At 47.9% G+C, this 25434-nt stretch overlaps 1 protein-coding gene across 1 annotated transcript; it reads right to left on the bottom strand.

Moving 5' to 3' along the window:
- Positions 1-1783: 1783 nt before the first annotated feature.
- On the bottom strand, positions 1784-25434 carry PDILT (protein disulfide isomerase like, testis expressed). The gene is made up of 11 exons (XM_045542720.1): positions 25233-25434; positions 20392-20598; positions 14268-14401; positions 12497-12634; positions 10752-10862; positions 10542-10667; positions 9228-9425; positions 7109-7229; positions 4613-4791; positions 3120-3203; positions 1784-2118 (listed from the first exon to the last, which is right to left on the bottom strand). Exons 1-11 carry the CDS (start codon positions 25432-25434, stop codon positions 1885-1887), a joined length of 1734 nt encoding a protein of 577 aa, XP_045398676.1. The 3' UTR covers positions 1784-1884.

Raw genomic sequence — 25434 nt, forward strand, 5'->3', positions numbered from 1 at the left:
GTAATGAGTCCAAAACATGTCCACGTCCTGAACCTGTGAACATTCGCTTACAGGGCAAGAGGGACTGTGCAAGTGTGATTAAGGATCTTGAGATGGCGAGATTATCTGATTATCCGGGTGGGCTGGGTGCAGTTACGATGATGTTTACAAGAGGGATGGAAGAGGAGTCCGAGTCAGAGGGAGTAGGAGATATGAGGATGAAACACAAAGAGTGATTCCGGGACAGAACCATGGGCCAAGTAGTGCAGGGAGCTGCCAGAAGCTAGAAAAGTCAAGGCAAAGGAGTCTTCCGCAGGGAACCAACTCTGACAACATCTTGACCTTAGCCCAGTGAAACTGATTTCTGATTTCTGGCCTCCAGAATGCAAAGAGAATAAATTTGTGCTATTTTAAGCCACTAAGTTTGTGTTCATTTTTTCAGAGCAACAATAGGAGACTAACACAAACTCCAATTTGTATCTGTGCACAATTGTCAGCGGTTCTGCCTTTTTGGAATGACTATGGAATCGTGCATCTCTCACCTGATGTGGAATTTTTCATTTGATCCATGGGCATTTATTGAGCATCTACTGTGTGCTAAGCAGAGTTCTAGGCAATAGGAAAACAGCAAGGAATAGATATGTCCACTCTCACGGGCCTTACATGCTAGGGGGGAAAGCAGGCAATATACTATTGCACATCACAATAAGATGTTGCCAAATATTGACCTCCAGGAACGAAGAGGTGGTGACATTTGAGCTGAGATTTAAACAATGAAAAGGACACCCCTGTGTGAAGACTGGGGGTACGGGGAGAGTGTATTCTGAAGGGAGTGGACTTAGGCAGAGGGAACATGAGCAGAGAGAGGAAATTTGGCTCATTCAAAGAATAGATGGGAAGTGTGGCTGGAGCCCAGAAAGTGAGGGGGAGAGCGGGAGGAAGAGAAGACACCTGTGGGGCCAGACTTTCAAGACCTTGAAGGCATGACAAGCAGACTGGATTTTACTTTAATAAGAATAAAGATGTTGTTACAGGGTTAAACGAGGTGATGGTTCAAGTGCTTGTGGCTACGGCTTTTTAAAAGATGGCCCCAGCAGCTGTACGGGAATATGGAGGTTTGGGGAGGGGGCTGGAGGGAGGAATAGAGTGGCAGCAAAGAGACCAATTAGGAGACTTCTGCTGAGAAGTGGAGATGATGTGGGTGGGGTCATGTGGAAGGAAGTGGGTGGAGTCACATGGACTGATAAGTCACTTTTATGGTAGTAAAAGGAAAGAAGGCATTTGAGGATGGTTCTGGCATTATTGCTTAAGTGAGCAGGTCACTTACCGAGATGTGAAAGTGTGGGGACAGGTTTGTGGTTGGGTCATTTTCTTACTGTGCCAAAATGCAGTGTAAGCAAATCAATCCACCTCATTTGCAAGGTTGAGCCAAACTCTGGGGACCCCAGGAAGGAGGTGATATGCATCGTGGTTAAGTGTGCAGTCTCCGGAGTGAGATTGCCTGGGATTTTATCTCAACTGCTTTCTAGCTGTGTGATTCTGACTGGTTGCTCAACCTCTCTGTGCCTCGGTTTTCTCATCTATAAAATGGGGTTAATGAAACCTAACCTCCAGTGATGTGAGAACTAGATGAATGCCTGGCATCCTGTAAACACTGATTCCGTGTTGCTGCTGTGGCTTCCCTTGCAGCGCCGTCTCAATTCCAGGCCAAACAGCGCTGCTAAGGCAGCACCAACCAGGAAAAAGAGGTAATGAGTAAAACAAGACCAAAGACATTCAGAGGCTTTATTATCCAACCCCCACCTGCTCCAAAACAGTCATATACACTTTTATTGGAATAGATGCACTCAGAAAATTATGCCAGGACCTGAAAAGTTGGCATCTTTCCTCCCGGTATCAGAGAAGCTAAAGTTCTTCCTTGACTTTTGGTTTCTTCTCTTGTTTTGGAGGTGCCTTTGGCTTAGCCAACACCACCACCTCCTCAGCCGTTTCCTTCTTTGCAGCCGGCTCCTCCAGCTGGGTCACATTCTCCAGCTCAGAAAACTGCTGTTCCGGTAACTCTTTCTCCACAATAGGTATCTCCTTTTCCTCAGCTAATACCTCCTCTTCCATCACTTCATTTTGCTCAACAGACAACAGCTGTTAAGGAAAAGGTGGACAGGAGGGAGGGAAGGAAGAAGGGGATAAAGACATAAACAGACAAGAAATATGTGATAATTGTGATTGTAATTGACAAGGCTTCTTTTTCTGGAAGTGCCCAGAGAGAATCAGTCTTTGGCTTGCAGGGTCCTCAGAGATGCGACAGGTCTGTCTGGCTTGGGTGGCAAAGTGCCCGGTGTGGCTTTGCCCTTCTGGTAAGAGGATTTTTGGGGAAACCACTCTTCCCCTCTACGCTAAGTCCACAGGTGTGGCGGCCCCACCCCTAGCTCCAGGACTGGGCAGATGAGCAAGGTTTAGCAAATGTGATTCCTGTCCTGTGAATTTTCTAGGACTTCTAAGAAGTAGGTGCTTTCTTTCTAAGCTGAGAGGATGTTCTTTTGGAGCTCTGGGGTGATCTTTGACCCTGTATGGGGAAGCAACTGCTTGAGAATGAAGCCCACATGGAGGAAGACAGACACGGGAAGATAGAAAGCAAGGTTGACCCTCTGGATTCACTCATGCCTGATGTTCTTTCTACCAGGTATGTGGGATAAATTCTCACTGTTGTTTAAGCCAAAGAGTGGTGTCTCTGACATTTGCAACTGAGAGTCCCAACTAATATCGATGGAGCCTTCCAGAAGATGACCTCACTGAGGCATGGTTAGGTGAGGAGGAAGACTGTGGTCCCACCCATCGGGAGAATAATGCTAGAGGGTAGAATCCCATCAAGACATCTGGCTACCTTCTTGGGAGAATGGGCCAAGGGAAGCAGCCTTAGGAGCTGTGTGTTAACTCAAAGCCTTTCCAGTTGTTCCAGTCACCCCTGAAATAAAGGTGACTAGTAAAGTCACCTTTACTAGATGGTTGTTCATCCATCCTCAACCATCTCTAGAAAGCACAAGATTATGGAACCCTTGGCACACACTCTTGTAGTCAATTGAGTTCCTGGTAACTCTGTGTGGGACAGAATGATCCCAGATGTTGTTGTTGTTACCCCTTACCTCATCCTCAACCCTGGCCTTGACTTGGCTCTCCAGGAAGTCAGAGAAGCCCATCAGGGTATGTTCTCCCTTATACACCACGGCCTAGGAAGAAAACAGAACAGGGTCAGGGTGGGAGCCTCTGCCAGCAAGGTGCTCATGGGTTGCTGCACAGGTAAACCCCAGGTCACATTCCTAACAACCTGGGTTCGTTGAGCAGGTGCGTAAACCTCTCTGAGCCTCCATTACCATGGCTCTAAGATAAGGACAATGAAAATTCCTCCGTTATAGAGTTGTGATGTAGCGGATCAGAGCATGGACTGTAAAACCACATAGCCAGGGCTTAAACCTTGGCTGCATTATGTAGCTATGTGGCCTAGTTGCTTAACTTTTATAACTCAGTTTCCTCAGCTATAATATGGCGATAGTAATAGCACCTACCTCATAGTGTTGTTATAGGAACTCAATGAGTTAATATAGGTAAAGTGCTTAAAAGAGTGCCTGGCTCCACAGTGTGCACCACATGCATTTGCTATTATTACCATTCTAGCAAGAAGAAGAATAGTTATTATTTTACAAAGCATCTGGCACATGGTCAGTGCTCAGTCATCACTATTTCCCTTTCCTTGTGAAGCTGCTTACCACCCACTGGCTCTCTAAACTCCTTTTCAGGTAACTTAAGATCGTGGCATTTAGCCCATCCTCTCAATGCAGCCTCAGTTTCCATGACTCCACCACATGCACCTTCTGCGTCAGGAGGACGGCATCTCTCCTTCATGGTGCTGTGGTCATCCCTCTGCCCACCTCATCCCACCTGTAGTGCACAGCCCCTCCGCTAAACTGATTTAAACGCCCACCATTCTCCAGTGTTCCATGTCTGCCTGGAGACTTCCGGTCATGCCTGCCCTCCAGAATCTTCCCCTCTTGATTCCAATTGCATTAGAGATGGACCCACACTGTGATGACTTCTCCCCCACACTCAGCCACACTCTTCTGAGCAGCAGGGCCCTAGGCTCACACTTCTTTGATTGACACCCTTCCCCACACGCCAAAGTGGCCTGGAGAGTGTGTTCCATCAACACTGGTGGTGGCTGGTGACTACAACCCCAAGGTGTAAAAGACATTGTCTCTAGCATGCATCTTCCTTCATCTGGTAGCACCCCACCCCCCACAGTCACGTGGGAGATCCCCTCCTCCATATGCCGTTCAGTCTGGGGAGAGCTCAGCCCCAGTGCTAGAGGGAACCATGTAACCCAGGCCCGACCATCAAGATGCCCACATCCACCTGGCCACAGTGACTGGGTCCAGATCAGCAAACAGCACCCAGTTATAGTGAGTCTTAGAGCTTTCGTGGAAGCTACTGGAAAATACTCTTTGGCCCGGGACATGAGAGGATGATAGGTGCTGAAGCTGAGAAGGAGGCTGGCTCGGTAGAAAGCGCAGCTGGAATAAAGGGAGTCCCTGATGATAACATAACCACATTCTCGGGCACGTGAGTCCCGAGAGCCTCTCACTTGTTGAGAGTCGGTGGGGAAAAGCCTGAAGAATGGGTACCGGTCCGGGTATGTCAGCTGAATGTCATTTGCCGTGATGTCGATCTTGGCGATGGTGATCGTGGAGTGGTTTTGATACTTTCTGCCCAGCTCCTCCAAGAGCGGGAACAGCGCCGTACACTTTTCAGACCAGGGCGCATCTGGAAGAGAAGGGCCATTGCTCAGGCCACACGGAGAAAGACTCTGAAAGCCGCCCTGTCCCCCACACGCCTTCACGTGTGCTGCTTTGCGTGTGCTGCTTTGCAAACTGCCCTCCCTCTTTCTTTTAATCGCGTATTAGATTATTTTTACATATCAGCCATAGTACCTGATGGTTATTAAATAAATTAGAAAAAAAAATTAGCCTAATCCCCTTCCATCCAAACACTAACACTTTTAGCATTAGCATGTTAATGTTTTCTTCTATTCTTTGTTTTTTTTTAAATCATTATTTTGACATAGTGTTCCACTCCATCAGAATAAGAAAGCCAAGGACAATATTTTTGCTAGAAGATTCCTTCTGTTCTGCCAGAAAGCATGTACGCCTATGTGTACGTGCACGTGTGCGTGTGTGGGTGTCAGTTATAGCACGGGGGTTTTCCAACAGAGGTTAAGCTACTTGTTCAAGGTCCCCCAGTAATTAAGCAGAGCAAGTGGGATTTGAAGACAAGACGCTTTGACTTGTGACCATTATAGCACAAGCATAGTAATAACGTAACAGAATATGAATAAATATAAGATGCCTTTTAGTCCAGTGGAGGAGATACATGCCCAAGAAGTGAACAGATGTGCCCAAGAAGTGTGCCAAGTACAACTGTCCCCTGGAAAGGGGACTCCGAACTTTCTTGTGGGCAGGTCTTTGATCTTTGAGTTCCGCCCAGGCACCTGGACCTCGGGAGAGGAAACCAGAGACCAGCTTCAACAGGAGGGAGAGCAAACCTTACCTGTTTGTCCTTCCACTGAAGCTCAGGGCTCAAAGTTTCTGGCTCCGTGGGAGGAATGGCCTGAAGGACCCCAGACACTCCACGCCGGGATGATCACCCCCATTTACAGACCGAGTGCCTGCGTGACCATCCCCCCTGCCGGCAGCAGCCCTGGCTGTCCCCGGGAGCCCAGCGGGTCCTGGGTCTGAATAGGAGGGAGCGTAATGCTGCAGCCCCAGGGGGCCAATCCTCCAGCCCTGCTTCCAAGAAAATGAGGCTGATTTTGCCTTTTTTACCAGAGCCACATGGGCATTCTCGTAACTTCTAGTGTCACCTAAGTACAGAAAGGCTGCACCTAGCCTCTCATTGAAAGGCAGCAGATTGTGATAATTCAGCCACACCGACCTTAAATGCCTCGCTCCGAGGATAAGAGCCCATGTCAGTGAGATTTTAAAAGGTCTGTGTGATGCAGTCCAGCCCTTGCTTTACCTTCAAGGAGGTGATGGCATCAGAGCTTGCTTTAAACTTTTTTGCCGCGCTACTTACAATGTGACGTGCGGTCTATGTGACGTGCGGTCAGGTAATTAACCTCTCTCAGGCGGGGTTCCCTGACCTGTGACATGGGGAAAGCTGCCACACCTTCCTCAGAGACCTGTTGTCACACACCTCATTAGAGCAGGTGTGTCAACAGCAAACTCATGCCTGGCTCATCGTAAGTGCTCATTAAATGTTAAAATAAAAGAGCTGTCTGAAGTTAACTTCAGTGTCACCTTCCTCTGTGTCTCAGGGTGGGAGAGAATGCCTTTGGCTTTGGCTCTCACATGCAAGTCAGAAACCCTGGGGAAAAGGTAGTAGTCCTTAGGGGAGCAGTAGAAATAATTATAAGAATAGAAAAAATAACAGCAATAATAGTTATCATTTATCAAGTACTTACGATGTGCTAGACACTGTGCTAAGTTCTTTACGTGAAGAATTGGGGTCCCCACCTCATAGGGGCCATTTGATAAGTCACATAAAGCCAGAAGCAAAGGAATTCTGTAACCGTATTTATGAGTGTAGGTGCTGGGGCTGGACTGCCTAAGTTCAAATCCTAGTTCCAGCACTCACTGGCTGCAGGATACTGAAGAAGTTTCTTCACCTCCCTGAGACTCTGTTTAATCATCTGTAAAGTGGGAGCAATAAGAGTCACTACTCCAAAAAAGATGAAAAAGACGTCGTGAGGATTAAATGAGATAATATATGCAGTGAGACCTAACATGCTCAGCAGCACCCAATCAAACAGTGTTAGTCATCAGCACTATTGTTATAAATAGCCACAGGTCTGGATTATGTGAAAGGCATTTCATACAACATTCCAAAAGTTGGATTTTTGAGGACAGAGTTACATTATTCTAGCTGATAGCATCTTGATCCAATCTTTTGCGTATCTGAACACTACCCCTGGCGTGGTGCATCAATGGGTTTTGGAGATTTCAGGGCCCAAGAATTTAGGAGCAACACTTGAAAAGTACTGTGGGGACCCCATTATGTCCCGTCTCTCTATGGTGGTACTTACAGAACATCACAAATACGTCCCTTTCCTTGTCAAAGACGACTATGTTGAAGTTCTTCCCCACAAGCTGCTTAACCAGTCCCTGGTTCCAATATTTGGGAATGTCTTCACTGGATCGATGTTTCTAGGAAGCAAGTTCAAGAGATCTAATAGTCTCCAGAAAGAGGTTCAGAACTGGGGCTTCCTACCCTGATTGAAAACAACTAAAGGTTTTTCTCTTATTTTTTTCACAAGAGCCTTGAGAAAGACTTTGAAATGCTGAGATACATCATGAACTTGATGTCAGCCTGGATTGACCAGGGCAAATGGGTTCCAGAGGGCTGGAGAGGAGACAGGGCTCTGACCTTACTTACTTTCTTTCTTTCTGTCCCCAACCCTAGGCTCTGGAAAGGACTTAAATATTCCTTCAGTGGGAGCATAAAGCGGGTGGGGGCTGGGCGTGGGAGCTGAGAAATGGTGAAAATGATGGAGAATAGGAATGGGTCCTATCAGGGAGACCTCATAGGTCCTGTGAAGGATGCTCATTTCTGTTCCAAGGAAAACGAGGAGGCTCCAGTATAAAGACTTCTATTCTCTTGGGGACACACCAGTGGAATACTCAGCTGAGGGTGACAGTAGGAATGCTATGAGGAAGAACAGACTCTGAGATTAAGAAAATGAGCACACTAAGAGAGATTTATGCAGAGATGCCAGGATGTTTCTGAGAGTCCATGGAGGCTTGGTTTGTGATGTCATGGAGCCAACCAGCCTCATGGAGATGTTGTTTTTCTCCAGCATTGGCCTGGAAGCAGTGGGGACATTAAGTGGGTTCAACCAGAGTTGGAATTTTTCCTGGTGAGTACCACAGGGTGTATGGGAGGTGGTGGGTGGAGGGGAGAAAGGAGTTGAGGGGATCATGATGAGAGCAAAGAACTGTGGAATGCAGGTCCATGGACAGGAGCACTAAAGAGATCATGCAATGGGACCGGGATAGGGGAGGCCGTGAGAGGGCTGAGGAATTGTAGCCATGTGGGTACTGGAGAAGGGAAATCCAGCATTCAGAGGGGCCACCCCCCTAGGGTGTGGCCATGAGAACAAGTGGCTGAGATGGCAGGAACACTCCCACTATTGGAAAAGAGAGAACAGGGTTTTAGATATTGACGTCTCTGGGAATGACGGCAGAGTGGGGTAGGGGGCACGTCTGCCACCAGGAGCTTAAGTCCTCAGAGGGAAGGGAGGTGGGCAGGGACAGCAACCGGGGCATGTGAGCACACCGTCTAACGTCCACGAGCAGAGGAGGCAAGGAAGCGGGGCTTTTCAAGGTGGAAGAAGGAGAAATGGCTAGGAAGTGGCAAGGAGGACAGCAGCCTCACTGCTGGGCCCCGTGATGATGTGAGTCCGAGACAACTTCCACGTGAGCAGGCTGCAGGGGAAGCCATGTCTTGGGGGGAACAGATGGAAGGTAGTAGAAGTACTCAGAAGTCAGGGGACCACACATTTTGGTTTGCCCGGAGAGTTTCAATTTACTCTTGTTCTAGAATATCTTTAAAGAATGCCCCTTTACTCTCAAAAGTGTCCCAGTTTGGAAAAATATTAATAATTAATATGGTGGCCTTACTCAGCAGCATAGTTGAGGATACAGCAAGTGCTAAATAAACAGTGCGTGATGCTGCATTACATGGCTACCTATCTGCAGCTTCTCCTCCCTGTTGGCAAAACAGGCCCCCTTCTAACCCCATCCAGCCAAGAGGTCCCTAAAGCCTTTGAGGCTAATCTCTGATTGATCTGTGTTTCCCATTCCTTCCTGGCCCCCAAAACAAGCATCTACCTTTGAGCCAAGTAAATCTTTAACATCAAAGCTGATAGGAGGACAAAAGCCTCCTTTTCAAGGATAAGGTGCCTACATTTCTACCGGAAATTTCTGTAAAGGAAATGCCTCCATGTTACAACTAAAAAATTAATAGGCTCAGGATAGATCAAAAGTTGGATAGATTCAAGGTGGGGAGATGGGGGGATTTCCCCGCATTGAGCCAGGAGGTTGATCTCTGTTCTGCCTCCCCATTCAGGTACCCAAAGCTGGCAGAATTACAAGAAAGGGATGATTTTGAGGTTCTGGATAAACCTTGTCCAAAAACAAACTTACCTTGGCATTTCTACTCAGGAAGTTGAGGATAAATTTCCTGAGGTTTGTGAAGGTTATCTCGTCGGAAGGCATTTTGTACCTGGTATCGGAGCTCAGGTTTAGGAGTTGGACAGATGGGATATTGACCTCTGTGATCCGGAAATACTCAAAGACACGTCTGTTTCGGGGTTCGTCTATGTCCACGAGGATGAAAAGGATCTGCCAGATTAAATGAAACTCGTGTCTCTCTGGGTTCTTCACCGAGGGAGGGAAACTGCCGGAAAGCTGTGGACTGAAGGAATGCAAATGGCGGGGTCTATGGTGCACTGTGACAGTCTCACTAAAGGCCACCTTTCTCCGGGCAGGTGCAGCCCTGCACCCAAATGCACCACCAACCTGGCTGCAGCATCCTTGTGCCATACACCTTTAGGAAGTCAGGAAGTCCTGAGCTCCCATCCTGGTTCTATGCCCTAGTTTCCTTTTCTGTAAAATGGTGATTATAATAGTACCTACCGTAGAGGGTCGCTGGGAGAATTAAGTAGGACAATGTATGTAAAGTCTTGGTTCAGTGACCCACAGGTAGACAATGTTCAGTACATGCTGACTCATTGTTATTCAAGATTATTCTGTCAAGGAAATCCATGATTTCATTCACTTATTCATTCAACAAACATTCATGGAGTGCTTACTATGTGCGAGGCATTTTACCAAGCCCTGCAGATACAGCACTGCAAAAAGCAGACGAAATCCCTGCGCTCAAGGAGCTTAAGTTCTAGTGGAGATGACAGACAGCAAATGAGCAAACAAACTTTTAAATTCAACAGCACTGGGTGCCAATTAGACAATAACACAGGGCTTTGTGGTAGAGAGGAAATGTCCAGGTCTGGAGATGATGTGGGGTGGTCAGGAGGAGGTAGCATTTCAGCTGGGACCTGGGTGACAGTAGCAAGTCAGGGAACAGTGTGGTCTTTTCTCCCCCTCGCCTTCAGGCCAAGTTTTATCACACTACTCACCCACTCCTTGGTAGAGCGTGGTCCATCAAGAAAACGGGCAAAACACCATGTTCCCATAGATACTACTTATTACAAAGATGAATGAAGAAGGAGGGTAGAGTTGGCAACAAAAAGAGAGAGAGAGTGGGCAGAAAGAATGGAGGAGGCTGATTAAAAATTAAATAGTAAATAATATGTAGCGCTGATATGCAAATCAGGAAATTGGTATGCAAATCTTTCCTGACTTCATTGATAATAAGCAGGGCAGGTAAGTGACCTCAGGGTCTGCAGGTCTTGGATGCCCATCCGAGAGCCCCAAAGAGTGGTGGCACATTGTACGAACCTTGTTTTGGAATTCCTTTGATGCCAGTTTATAATGCTGAATTATGATAGGGTAGGACTCAGAGCTTTTGGAGACAAAGAGCAGCATGTGATTCAGGATGTTCAATTCATAAATCAGATCCTTATTCTGAAATTACAAGGAAAACATGTCATCCCAAGCACACACAGCCACCCTGGCTACCTTCCCTTGGGTAAATTTTTGCTCGCTGACCTCAGTGTTGTATTCAAGCACAAAATCTGTGAGGTGCTGTTTTATGACTTTAAGGAGATCCTGTTTGTTGGTATTGTCATTAATAAGCTCTTGGCGGTTCACAATCTTTCCCTTAGATAAAAGGAGAAAAATATTGGAGGGCATTAGCTTCCATGATATGGGTAGTTAATAAATATAAATAGTACAATTTTCCTTTTGGATAAAAGAAAAACACTGAGAGAGAGATGGTAGCAGGTGTAGTCCTTAATCCAGGTACTTAATGAATGGCTGGGCAGATTAGTCTGTGGATGGAATCTGGGTATGTAGCAGCTATGAAAATCTCAGATCTATGCAGACAGGGAGTGTAATTGACTGACAACCCCAGCTGCCATGCTCTGAAATCCATCAAAATATTTGTGTTGAGATGAAGCAACTTCTCACACCCTACTCTCAGCCAGTAACTGAGGGCATCAAGAATATCAAGGCAAGCCTGTTCCTGAGATATTTGGAACTTCCCTGATAGGTGACTTTAATAAAATTTCTTAGAACTCTACTGCAGTCAAACACTCTTCCACTCAACCCTCCTTCCTTCCAAAGGGTCAGGCCTTCATCATGGTCCAGTGGCTCTCCCGGTCCCCCTAATTCTCTGTTTTCCTTCAGAGGCATTGCCCCTAACAATATTTTGCAGTCTAATCCTGCTTGGTAACTGCTTCTCAGAAGGACCTGGGCTAACACAGGGAAGGACATAATTCTCTGTAGCTCAGGGTCAAGGTCAGGAGGTAAAGAAGAAGGAAGCAGCTACCTATTCCATCTCCTTCTCTTCATCTCCACCAATCCCACCCCAGCCCAAACCTCTCACCTGGGTTCCTGCAGTGCTCTCCTGCTGGACTTCCAACTTCTTCCCTTGCTTCTTTACAATCTACACTGCCCCTGCCCCCCACACGCTTTAGCCAGAGTGATGTTGTTAGTACACACATCTGATTATGTCATTATTTTCTTGCTTAAACACTTCATGGCCCTAGCTGTCCTCTGGATAAAGTCTAAACTCTTTGATGGTCATAACAATAGTCTAATACTACTTATTAGAGAGCTCATGCTATGCCAGCCACAGTTCTAAGCATATTACATGCATTAACTTATTTAATCTTCATAACATCTCATTGAGCTATGTACTATCATTTCCCCCATTTGACAGGGAGGAAATTGAAACACAGAGAAGTGAAGTAGCTTGCCCAAGGTTGCTCAGCTAGCACAAGGTGGAGGCAGGCTTCAAACCCAGGCAGCCTGACTCCAGTGCACCTGCTTTTACCCATTCAAACACACCAAGAGGACACTGGAAGAGGATCTGGAAAGGATATTATCACTTTGAGCTTGGCCATGTTGGGACATCTGGTACTGCGTATAAAGGTCTGGAGACTAGAGAAGTCTGGCTGGAGATGGATATTTACAAGTCATGGGTGTACAGTGCAGGTGGTAATTGCTGATGGAGGGTAGAAGGGGAAGCATGGACCAAAAGGAGAAAGGGGATGGCAGTGAGCCTTGATGAGTGGCATTTACTGGTTAAAAGAAAAGAAAGAGATGCTTACAATGGTGGATGGCTAGAGAGGCCAGGGAAACATCAAGAGACTGTGATTTCACAGACGTCAACTAGTCCAACGCCACTGAGCTCACAAGTGGCAGAACCAGAATTTGCATCCAAAGCCCATGCGCTTCCCACTACTTTGAACTAGAGACCCCTCTCACTAGCACTAGGATCGAAGTCCTACCTTTTTAAACACCAGGACACTGTCAAGGGTGACATGGAAACGCCCAACAGCATTCTTAATTGCTATCACTCCAAACGTCAGCTCTGGGAAGTCTTTGATCGTGTCGTAGAACAATTCTGCTACTTCTTCCTCTAAATCCTGTTTAGGAAAGACTGTTCCGTAAGGCTTCGGTAGAAAGCATGTGTCTGGCTTATTTAAGGGGGAGATGGAAATGGTAGCTGATTTGTCTCTTCACTTTTCCAAGTTGTGGGGATTTGCTGGGTTACCTCAATCCACTTGCATGGGTATTCCACATCCAGAGTGCTTCTCTGGCTATGACTAAAGCCAAAATAGGCAAATCCTCAAAGATCAATGGAGAGAATTGATAAACTTGACCTTTTTCAATTATGAGATTAAAGGCTGTTCTAACCCAGGGATTGAGACAATTTTTAAAAACATTTCCTTCTTAGTTGCTTTTAGAAAAGGCAATTGATTTGACTACATGTAATACCAAAGGCGAACTTAGTATCAAGATATGGCTGTAGTTTCAGCCCTCATTCTTTAGCTTGAAAGAAAATTAAAGCCAAAAAAAAAAAAAATTCTCAAAGAAGTGGCAGGTGGGGGCGGGAGAGGGACATATTCTCCCCACCAAAATTCTACTGGAGGAGGAGAGGAGTCATCAGTTTACAGTAAATGAGTGAAGACACATGAAAAACTCATTCTCCAAAAGCAAAAACAATTTGCAAATGACTTATAAATACAAAAAAATCAATAAAAAGCTATCATGAGACATTGCATTATTATATCTAAGTTATTTATATCCTTCCCCAAATATCTTCCCCGGCTGCACCTATGATGAGGGTTAGTGTATTTTTAAACGGACGCATGTTTACAACGTGTTGTTGGTTTTAATACACAGGGAAGCTTGGAGAGAGGTTAGGGAGAGAGACTGGCCTAACTCAAGCATGGCTGGCAGCTGGTGGAATCCTAGAGAACAATGGCTCTCAAACCAGAAAATACGATATCCTTTTATTCAGTGTCCCCAAGCCCTGGGCCCAGGACCAGTACTAGTCCGTGGCCCGTTAGGAACCAGGCCACGCAGCAGGAGGTGAGCAGCAGGTGCATAAGCTTCAACTGTATTTACAGCCACTCTCCATCGCTCCCATCAATGCAGAAGCTCCGCCTCCTGTCAATCCGCAGCAGCATGGGATTCTCATAGGAGCTCGAACCCTACTGTAAACTGTACATGCGAGGGATCTAGGTTGCAGCTCCTCATGAGAATCTAATGCCTGGTGATCTGAGGTGGAGCTGAGGTGGTGATGCTAGTGCTGGGGAGCGGCTGCAAATACAGATCATCATTAGCAGAGAGGTTTGACTGCACAATAAATGTAATGTGCTTGAATCATCCCAAAACCATCCCCCAGCCCTGTCCATGGGAAAATTGTCTTCATGCAACTGGTCCCTGGTGCCAAAATGGTTGTGGACCACTCTTTGACATGGACCCCCCAAAGACTGGTTTATGCTATGAAAACTCATTAAATGTGTATGTCAATCTCCTCTCCTTTCTCTCCGTTCCTGTCTGCATTTCTAGCTAGCTTGTCTGACCACTTTAGCTTTTACTTTTTTCTTTCTGCATTTGGACTCTGGAGCTTTCCCAGAAAACCAGCTCACTGGACGGGGAAAATTGAGGATAGGAAAACCCAAATGGAAGAGTCTCCTCGCCCCACCTGCTCCCGGACACAGTACTTCTCCCCGGCAGAGAAAGCCGCCTCCCGCCTCCAGACCCCAGTACCTGGAAGAAGCCAATGATGGCCAAGTGCCTGGATTTCACAAAATCGGCCACCTCCATGCTGTTGTTAAACAAAAATGCTTTCTGGCTGATTTGTCTTCGCAACCAAACGACCAAGGCAGTAGATTCAACTACTCCTGGGGAGAGACACAGTCAGGTGGATCCTACAGAAGTGTATTCTTGAACTGGAGCAAGGTCTGTCTTCCCCAAGGTTAATGAGCAGATGCATCTTATCTTGGGCTCCCACCCCTTGAAGGCCAAGGTTGCTTCCTCCATTCCCCCAAGCTCCAAGGCATGAACACGGACACCAGCAGTTAAACGTTACTGAGCGCTTACCAAGGGCCAGACACTGTGCTTTGAGTGTTTTGCATGTATTAAATCTTCACAGCAACCCTATAGGATAGGAACTCTCCTCATTTTGCAGATGAGGAAAACCAGGTTCAACTTGCCAACAGTGACCAAACTAGCACACCTGGGGAATCAAACCTAGCGTTTCCAGCCTTCTTTTCTTATGTACCCTCCAGGGTGACAGGGAAATGGATTTATTTTTTTTAAATTTAAATAAAATATAAAATAAAGGCCACCCAGCTCTGTAACCTTGGGAAAATGCCTCCCATTCCTTAGCTGAGACCCCAAATGTCCTCTAAGACCACAGACTCCTGACTTTCATTTCTTAGCTATCTTATGTGGGTGGGGTGCCAAGCACATGGGAGTCTTAGCGTCTAAAATTAGGACATGTGTATCTTATCTGGGAAGACATAACGGTCTGCATACGGATGGACGTGTGTTTCCTGCTATCATCAATTTCACATGATGTCAAGTAAGGTAAAATAGTATTTCATATCAATGTTTGCTGTGGAATAGAATGGAGCATTTTAAATGAGTTTATGAGATAAAGCAATATTTGTTGTGAGTGGCTTTGAACTACATCCACAGACCTTTATGCATTTACTCACTCATTTATTCCTTCACTCATTCATTTATTTGACGACTATATATTAAGTGCCCGTTATTATCAAGTTCTATACTCGGTCCTGGGGATATAGTGGTGAGCAGAAACAAACACATTACCACTGTTTCACAGCTCTCATTCTGTTGAGGAAGACAATAATCAAGTAATTACACACCCAAAGGAAGTGTTTGAAATCAAAGCCTTAGGAGCCCCTGTAGCAAAGATGCCTGACCTAGACTGTGAAGTCAAGGAGGGCTTCCTGGAGGAAATCACATATGAGCTGAGACCTGAAGGATGCATTGAAGTTAACCAGGAAGCAGTAAGGAGAGGGAAAGGCCCAGGCCGAGCAAACAGTCTGTGCAAAGGCCCTGCGGCAGGACACATTACTGTGCAAGGGGCTTGGCGAATGCACCCTGAGTTACTAAATCAACTGCAAAAGGCTCTACTTTCAGTATGTTTGCTTACATTTCATAAGAACATCGGGCCTTTTAAAAAAAACTTATAACAAAGTATATTTACATGCAGAAAGGTACACAAATTATAATGTATAATTTGATGAATTTTTATAAAGTGAACACTTGTGTAACTAGCACCCAGACCAAGAAACAGAACATTACCAACCTCAGTAGCTCCTGCTGTGTCCCTCCCCAGCCCCTACCAGGCCTCCCCTCAAGTGTAACCACTATCCTAGCTCCTACCAGCATACACTAGTCTGCCTGTTGCTGAATTTCATATAAATGGAATGACACAATGTGTGTTGCCGGGTCTGCTTTCCTTACGTTTGTGAGATTCATACATGTTCTTCATGCAGATTTATTCCCACAGCTGTGTAGTACTCCACTGGGTGAGTATTCCACAATTTATTCATCTGTTCTCTGTTGATGAGCATTGGGTTGTTCCCAGTTTGGGACTAATATGAATGAATTTTCATGTCTGTTTCTGGGGGCCACACTGTATGCACTTCTGTTGGGTATGCGGCCAGGAGCAGAATTTCTGGTCTTCGCAGAGGCCGTGTTCAGCTTTAGCAGACACAGTTAAGGCCATTTGAAAACCCACAGTGAGTCAGGCTACGGAAGCTCATACGAGGCTGATGTGATGGCTTCAAGAGACAGAAGGAGGAGCTTCATGCGCCCTCGGACCGTGGTCTTCCACCCTGCTGTCTCCCCCTCCCCTGAGATTTCAGCCCCAAAGCCAAGCTTCTATTTCCACAGTGTTCCCAGCCACCTTTAGGAAAAAAACAGGCACATAAGGAAACAAACTGCTTCTGCTATAGGCATTCGTCTGGCAAACGTATGTTGTAAGCATGTGCTCTGAAAGGAATCCGTTTTAAAATTCTGACAGTATCAAAAAGGTGAACAAAAATCCTCCAAATGAGTTTACATTTCAGGTCATCAGAACCATCGCTGTGATGTCACTTTGTGCCACCGTCTCCCCATCCACACTCCAGCCACACGATTATCTTGCAGGACACCCACCGGGCTTGGGCCCCTGCCCTTCCCCCGCTCTTCAAGGGAGGCACCTTCTGCTGTTTTGACTCTCAAGTTGGTCTTCTCTTAGCCTCCCCCCTACCCAATTGTTCTCAATCTTGTGACCTGTTCCATTTCCTTCCTTGAGTCTATCACTTTATGAAATTAGTATTAATATGATTTTTTTGCTAGCTTGTTCAGTGTGAGCTCCCAGTAGCTCCTATAATGCCTGGCACATACTAGGTGCTTAAGAAATCTTTCTAGGATTGGCCAGGTGCGGTGGCTCACGCCTGTAACCCTAGCACTCTGGGAGGCCGAGGCGGGAGGATCGCTCGAGGTCAGGAGTTCGAGACCAGCCTGAGCAAGAGTGAGACCCCCGTCTCTACTAAAAAAAAAAAAAAAGAAAATAAATCTTTCTAGGATGAATGAATGAGGGGAATGAATCGTTAGGTAAGCTGGCTTGAGGGAACTTGATCTTGGGCCGTCTTCTCTGGGATGTATGGGCTCTGTTTGCCCCTCTGGACTCCACGGGACTGAGGTAGCGAAGAACTTAGCAAATTGTTTATTCCTGAGTCTTTGAAGATCGGGCACTGCCCTTGGCGGGCACGGTGCCTCCTCTGGTGCTTGGCTCTGAGCCCGAGGACACAGTGACAACTGAGGTGTGAACGCTGTGTCAATGATTGACTAGGGCTGGAGCTAGGCTGCATGTTGTCAGGCACAAGCTGTGAATGCATCATTAATAGAGGACGTAGAGGCAATGCGAGTCTCCTCCCTCCAGGGGGTGGCCAAAGCCAAATCGCTCACCCTCAATCCTTGGAGATTAGAGAACAGGATGGGGCTTTGACCCAGCAAGGACTACATCCCACCCGCCTCCTAAGAGAAGTTTTCATAAAAGTCACATCGCAAGACATGTGTAAGGCACTGTCTCCTCTCTCAGATTAGAGGAGCCCTGTCAAGTGGGCAGGACTGGCATTATTCATCCTGTTTAGAAAATGAGAAACTGGACGTTCAGGGCTAAACGGCTTGTTCCCATAGCCTGTGCTTGGCCTAATCTCCAGGCATCCTGCGTCCCAGCCCTGGCTCCATGCCCACATCCCCATTGCCTCTTTCCCTGGTCAGAGTGACACTGAGGAAGAGGGGGCAACAAGCATGCCCAGCAGAAATATGGGTTGGCTCCTTGCCCCATGCCCCCTGCATTGGGCCCTTGCAATTTCATCCCATTCAAACTCAAATTCTATTTATTAAGAACCTACTTGTTCCAGGCACTGGACTAGAGTCAGGAAACAAATAGTTTGATAATAATCACAAACACATCTGCCATTTTCTTAGACTATAGCTCAATGTAGAGCAGAGCTCAGCAAACCACAGCCCACGGGCCAAATCTGGCCCACTGTTTGAATTTATAAATAAAGCTTTATTGGAACACAGCCACACCCATATTTTGACATATGGCTGCTTCCCACTGCGTCAGCAGAGTTGAGTAGTTGCGACAGAGATTGTCTGGCACATAGAGCCCAAAACATTAGCCTTTTGCAGAAGACTTTTGCTGACCACACCACTACTAGCTGGGGAATTTTGAGGAAGTTATTCTACCCTTCTGTGCCTCAGTTTCTCCATCTATAGCACCTCCTACCCTAGGATGTTATGACATATGAGAAGGGCCTAGAACAGTGCCTGGAACACAGGTTATGCTGCAGGTATGTGTCAGACCCTGTGCCGTGCAAACATCATTTCATCTTCCCAACAATCCTAGGAGGAAGACAGCTTCACCGTCTCCATTTTACAGATGAGAAAACTGAGGTTCAGCAAGAGGAAGTGATTGCTCCACAGGCACGCAAGTGAGGATTTGGGTCCAGAGGGTTGTGCTGCCAATTCCGGTAGCTTCTTTAGAGGACCCGGGAATGGGGGTGAGATCAGCTCCTGCCCTTGTGGTGCCCTCAGTGGAGGAGGCCACGGGTGGCAGACACAGGTCTGTGTGGTGAGGGCTTGACGGGGGAGGGGCGGGTGCTGTGGGACGGCAGAAGTGGAGCATGCACCCCGACCCGGGGTCAGGGGAGACTTCCTGGGTGAGATAGTGATGGAGGTTCCCTCGTGGCAGAAGAGGTCCCAGGCACTGGCTCCTGTCCTGCTCCCCTGAAGTGGGCTCAGAGGTCACAGTTCCTGGGGACCTTCTCTGCCAGCCCCACACACCGTCAGCTTGTCGCCTCTAAGTGGAGTCCAGTCTCCCCTGTCCTTCAGCAGGGGAGGCTACCCCAGCACCGAGCCACCCCCTGGGCAGATGTGGGCTTCGATCAAGTAACCTGGGGCTTCTCGCTTCCTCGCAGCCCTCCCCAAAGCCAGCACACGGCAAAGGGCTGCTGGCTTGGTGTCCGAGGGTCCCCACTGTCGAGGATCACACTGGGTATCCACAGGAAGCAGCAGGCTCCGTTGCTTCTCTCACGGTTCCTGCCTTTTCTTCCCATCTGTCTTCGTGCTCCGCACACGCACCACTTTCCCACAGGCCTGCTGGGGGCTGGGAGCCCCCGCCCTGCCACGTCTCCTAGGGGACTGTCTCTTGGCAGACCCTTGCTGTGGGTCAGTCGTGGGTCTCTTCTGCCCTCTTGTGTCCATTCTGAGAACTGCAGGGCAGCTTGCAGGCGTTGCGCTTGCGGTTCTTGCAACGCTCAGTCCGGCTCATTGGAAGCCGGGTATGTGGTGGACCCCGTGGAAGGCAGTGCATTTCTTCCGTTTCCAGATACTACTCAGTATGTACATCCACACCCAACGATACATATTGTTATATATATGCAAAACACATACACAACGGGAACCTTTTACTAGCATAGTAGGGGCTGTCTGTGCTGGGCACTTTTGTGTTCATCTGTTTATACTTCCATCCATCCATCCATCCCTTCTGCATCCATGCATGCATTCATACGTGTAACTTTTTCAAAATTAGGACCTACCATGAGCCACACGGAGGCCCATAATTCTCCAAATATCCTCGACATTAAACTAGGGCTCGACACATGATAGGTTGTCAACAAATGAGTGTTGACGAGGTGAATGAGTCAATGAATGAATGAAACGAATGAGGACAGAAATTAAAGTGTTTGGTAGACACCTCATCCCAGACTTTTCTTGTTCCCTTATCTCCCCGACTCCCTTTTGGCTAACTACAGCTTCCCTGGCCTGGGACCTTGTCAAAATCATTCTAAAGTGGAAGATCTGGGGTGGGAGGTGGAATAAGGAACTTCATATCTGGTCTCCAGTAGTTTGTGAGCCATCGCATCCCACCCTCCCACCTCCGGGTGCCTCTGGAGCCCGTCAGCTGAGATGCAAGCTGTGGTAGAGGCGGCTGCGTAGTCACCAAAACCCCTTTTCTTCACGAGACAGAGCTGAACCATGTTTCTCAGCCTTTCTTGCAGTTGAGTGGGGCCATGTGGCAGACTACTGGTCAATGGGATGTAAATAGACGTGATGGTCCCCACTTTTAGGCAAGGACAATAAACAGCTCCCATGGCAATCTGCAGCCTCCTTATCCCCCCGCTGGCTGGATGCAGGGCAAAGGGCAGGTGGCTCCGAGACCCTAGAGAAGGGCAGAGCTGCTAGCTGGCAGGAGCCTGGGTCCCTGAGAAGCTATGTGGAGCAGAGCCTCGCACTCCACCCTCTGGCTCCCAAGCGGGCCTTGCACGAGTATGTGATAAACGTGATACACAAGCACCCTTACCTTTGCAGCTGATGGGCTCTGACCTGTTGCCCTCAAAAAAAAGCTTCAACTCTGGAGCCTTCTTAACGTTAAACTCCTGCTGCAGCTCCTGCTCCACGGTGATGTCCACTTTGCCAAAGCCGACACCGTTCTTGCCTTTGCCCATGATCTCCACGGCTTTGCCCAATTCCTCGGCCATGTTCCTGGATTGCTTTGAGGAAGGGTTGTCTGAAAGAGCCAGGGCGAAGACAGAACTCGTGAGAGCCTCTTCCCCTGCCCCGTCTCCCCAGGTGGAGTCTGTGCTTGGCTTTCTTAGCTCTTGGGCCTTTCTTGTTCTCAGCTGTTAACCACTAAATTTTCAAAAACGTGACAAGACGTGAGACACAATGGTTCATGAAATTGAACAATTTGGGAGATGTACGTCAAGATTCTTTGGAGTCAGTACCATTGGAAACAAGACACTTTTGGGCACCTTAATCTCTCTAAACTCCACTTTTCTCTTCTATAAAATGGGGAAAATGTTAGCAGGTACTTCATGGAGTTGTCAGAGTCAAATGAGATTTATTTAACAATCAGTTATAGAGTGCTTATTATTTTCTAAGGATGTTACATGTATTAAGTCATTTACTTCTCCTGATAACCCTGTGGGGTAGGCATTATTATCTCAATTTTATAGATGAGGAAACTGAGGCACAACAAAATGACCTACTTGCCCAATGCCATCGGATAGTGAGAGGCATAGCCAGGTAAGGGCCCACTGGGTCTGGCTGCAGAGTTCCTGTTCTCTGACCTCTGCTGGGCATGTAGAATACTTGGCATCGTGGCCAGCACGTGGTAACCACGTGCTGCATTATTACTGCTACTATTATTATCCTTGTAAAATTTCTGCGGTGAGAAATCACGGCGGGCAGAGAAAGAGAGCGAGAAATAGCTCGTGGGCGCCATCTGGTGGAACGTCCTGGTGCTGACAGACCAATCTGGGTCCCTGCAGTTACGCCGTATTACAGGGAATATGGCAGGGACTCTGGCAGGTCAGGAAGGTCAGGAGCGGGAAGGGCGGGGAGAGGGGAGGTTACGATGCTTTCCTGCCCCCTCTGAGCCCAGCCCGGGGGCGGGGGGGTAGTCGAAGAGACCTGACACTGTCCATGGAGAGATCTGACGCTCTGGATTCCTTGGCCCCTCACATCGCTGGGCGATGGGGTGTGGGGAGGGGAGCCCTTCTCTGAAAACAGCCTCAGGAAGCTGTCGCATGACCTTGGCAGTGGGAGAGGCCTTTCCGGCTAAAAGGGAGGGGACTCAAAGGCGCCCAAGTTTGCTTTTCTTCCTCCGGATAACACTGTGAGACTGCAGGTCCCTCACTGTCTCTGGTCTGAGGCAGGTGGACCGAGCCAGGGCAGGGGGGTCATTGACTCCCTTTCAAGCCAGAACACTCTGTCTTTTTCAGCCACCCCTCTGTGTCCTCCGTCCATCTGGAGCACTTGGAGCAAGGGCAAATGACCTCCACTGCTGAGGGCAAGTTCCAAGTCCAACAGAGAGGTCTTTTGTAAAGCACAGTGCAGAAAGCTGGGCCCTAGGCAGCTGGCTCAGGCACCACTGCCAGTCAGCACACCTGCTCCTGCAGTGGGACCCGAAAGTGAATGATCACTTTCATTAAACTCCCAATCAATGGACGGGAAGCGGGGACTTTGTGCCTCCCTCCCAGATCGATGCACCTCCACTGCCTGCTGTATCCCCATCATTGCCTCCGATACCTCCCATCCATCATCACCTGCAGGCACTGGCCTCCCGCCCGCCGCTCTGGTCCGTGAGCCTCTGCCCGGCTTCCTTGTGGATTTGGCCATGCTGGGCTCAGGGCTGCTACTGATGTAGCATCCAAGCCTAAGTTTCTAAGGACAGATGTTCAGGGCAAGAGAAACACTTGCAATTATTGTCTAAATGATGGAGCAAATTTGAGAGGTTGCACACACATCCCGGTGCCCCTGAGTGTCTGAAATGGAGTAACAGAAAGCGATTGTGACAACTGGAATGCTGGGGTCTGACAGCTAGACGGACAGGCCCTAAGGACAATAGAAATGGGGATGCGTCCATCCACTTTCTTCATTTCTTCGTTTAGTCATGCATTCATTTATTCAACAAATCTTTTTCAGGACGTGCATGTACCAGGCATAGTTCTAGGGATTGGGGATATCACAGCAAACAAACAAAAATCCCTGCTGTCATTGGAGAAGGCAGAAAATAAAATAAAGAAGTGGAATATATGCTGTGTTAGATGATCAGTGCTTTGGAGAAAAGAGGAGCGTTGGAGGTTGGAAGTATCAGGGAAACTGCGTGTCGAGGTAGGGAGGCTAAAGAAGGCCTCCTCGAGAAGCAGCATGTTGATAAAGTTGGAAGGGGATGAGGGAGCAAGCGATGTCTGGAGGGAGAGCATTCCAGGTAGAGGAACAGCACGTGCAAGGGCCCTGAGGTTGGCTATGTGTGACATGTTTGAGGAATGACAAGACGGCCATCGGACGTGCAGCAGAGTGAGCAGGGGTGGAGAGTGGATGGCGGAGGGTCTTGCAGGCCACTGAATGGATTTTGACCTTTCCTCTGAGACATGTGGAGTGGTCGCTGAGGATTTGGAGCAGAGGTAGACACGATCTGACTTGCTTTTTAACTGGATTTCTCTGAATGTTATATGAAAATTAGAGATCAGACCAAAGGAGAAAAAGGGTGGATGCAGGTAGAGCAGTTGGAGGCTACCGAAGTAATCCAGGTGGGAGGTGGGGATGGCTTGGGCCAGGCTGGTGGTAACAGAGGGATGAGAGGTGGCCCGAGTCTAGAGAGATTTTGGAAGAGGAATTGACTGGATTTGTTGATAGAATCCCGACCCTTGAGTGCGGTCTTTTGACTGAATCCAAATTTTACAGAATTAAAAGGGATTTTAATCAAGCGATTTGTTATGTGAAGTTTGGATTCAGTTGAGGGGCGGAACTTAGAGACCTGGGAGTCCCATGTGGCTTTGAGGCTGCAGGTTCCCCACCCAGCTCCAAGGTTGGCTGAGTCCAAGATTCATGCTCTAACTGACCACACTGGCCAGCTGGTCTGAAAAATTATTTCTCTTCCTTGGAGCAGAGTGACGGGGGTGTGTTTCCCATATCCCCTGCTCCAGGTAGTCCCATCAGAGCAGAACCCGTAGAGTTCAACTCACTGCTTAAAACTTATAGTCCTGTTTTCTGGCTTCTGTCTTTTAAAAATTTGCAAATTGGTTTTACTTCTGGGGTTCTGGAACTTTGGATCCAAGTTTGTAAAGGTGAAATGAACGCATGTACTCCCCAGGTCTTGGTGCCTGCATGCTGCCCCGTCAACTGGAAATACCAGTTTGGTTGGGGTGTGGAGATGATTCAGATGTGTTCTGGCACTTGGGCAGAGGAGGATGGGCAGAAGGGCCCTTTGCTGGGAGGCCCAGAGCCCCCAAAGGCTACGCCCTACCCAGCTCATTGTCTGCCACGTCCTGGATGCTCGGTGAGCGTGAATTCCTCAGGCTGCCTCATAAAACAGAGGCAGTTATGGTGGTTTACAGTAATGGTGGCCCGGGAAAGGTATTTTTATTTTTCTTAATGTCTCTGTGCCTCACTTTCCTCACTCATATAATGGGGTTATTGATTCTACACCTTGGAGTGTTCCTACATAATAAGACAAGGTGTGTAAACCTTTGGTACAAAGCTTGGCATAGAAATGCCCAATAAACATTGGCCTTCATGAGGATGAGGTGGAGAATCTCTGGTCTTGCCCTGACCGGGTTCTCTCTGGGAAGATGAGATGTCAGGATCATTAGTAGTAATAGATCTTCTAGCTACTGGTGAAAGGAGAAGAGTGACCAGCACCAAACCATCCATGCCAAGGCCTAGGCCTACTGTAAGGCTCTCATGTGGGTTTCAGGGTAAGCAGATGGGACCCAAGGTCATGTTAGAATGGGGAGTGGCTCCCTGACTGTCTGCCTGGAGTGCAGATGTGTTAATGGCTAATGGACCTAGATCAATGTTTGCCTGGGTCTTTAGTAGATAACCCCAGGTTCCATTTTCTGAGACTGTGAGTCGGGGAGTCGGGGCCGATGGATGGGAAGACGGTGAGTGCAGGGGCCGGAGGTTAGATCCCAGCAAAGCGAGCTGGAGTCTGCCTTCCTTTGGAGCAGTGGTTCTCAATGGGGGACATTTGGCCATGTCTGGAGGCATTTTGGTTGACACATCTGGGGAATGGGATGCTATTTGCTATTGGCATCTATTAGGTAGAAGCCAGGTGTGCCGCTAAACATTCTGCAATTCACAGGACACCCCCCATTTCCCCAAACAAAGAAATTATCCAGTTAAAATGCCAATAGGGCTGAGGATGAGAAACTCTACTTTAGATTCAACATCAGATAAGCATGAAAAAATATTCTGAGACTAACCCTCTCCCCATTCCATAGGGCCATTCACAGTCTGCAGAAGAGCTCACAGCTGATAGGGACTTCAGGATAGTCATTAATCCCTTCTGGTTCCTTGGAGGGGCCAGCCACCAATTTGTTAGTCTTCAGCAACTCAGTTTTTGCCACACTGGCACACCGTCGCTCACCCCAGGGCCTTTGTACTTGCTGCTCCCTCTGCCTGAAATCCAGATAGCTGCACAGGTTGCTCTTTCACCACCTTCGGGTCTTTGCTAACATGTTACCTTTCCAGTAAAGCCTTCCCAGGACACCCTATTTAATATTGCGGTCACACCTCCATCCACCCCTTGCTCTCTATATAGATGAGCGATATATAAAAGTCTTCAGGCCCCCAGAAGCAAGGTGGCAGGCAGGCTTCGCCCTACTCAACCCCCCCACCGGGAGAGAGGACACTCACGGAAAAGCACCATGAGGAATCGGGTCTCCTTCAACATCTGGGTGAGGCCGGCAGGCGTCAGCACCAGCAGGTTGCGTTCCTCCAGGATGCGCAAGGGCGTGGTCGCGTTGATAAGGGGGACGCTGGTGTCCTCCTCCGGTAGGCTGTGGACCGCAAAGCCACAAGAGGCCACTAGCAGCAGGGGCGTCCAGAGTAGCTCCAT

Source organism: Lemur catta, chromosome 2 (assembly GCF_020740605.2).
Source record: "Lemur catta isolate mLemCat1 chromosome 2, mLemCat1.pri, whole genome shotgun sequence".
Classification (NCBI taxonomy): Eukaryota; Metazoa; Chordata; class Mammalia; order Primates; family Lemuridae; genus Lemur; species Lemur catta.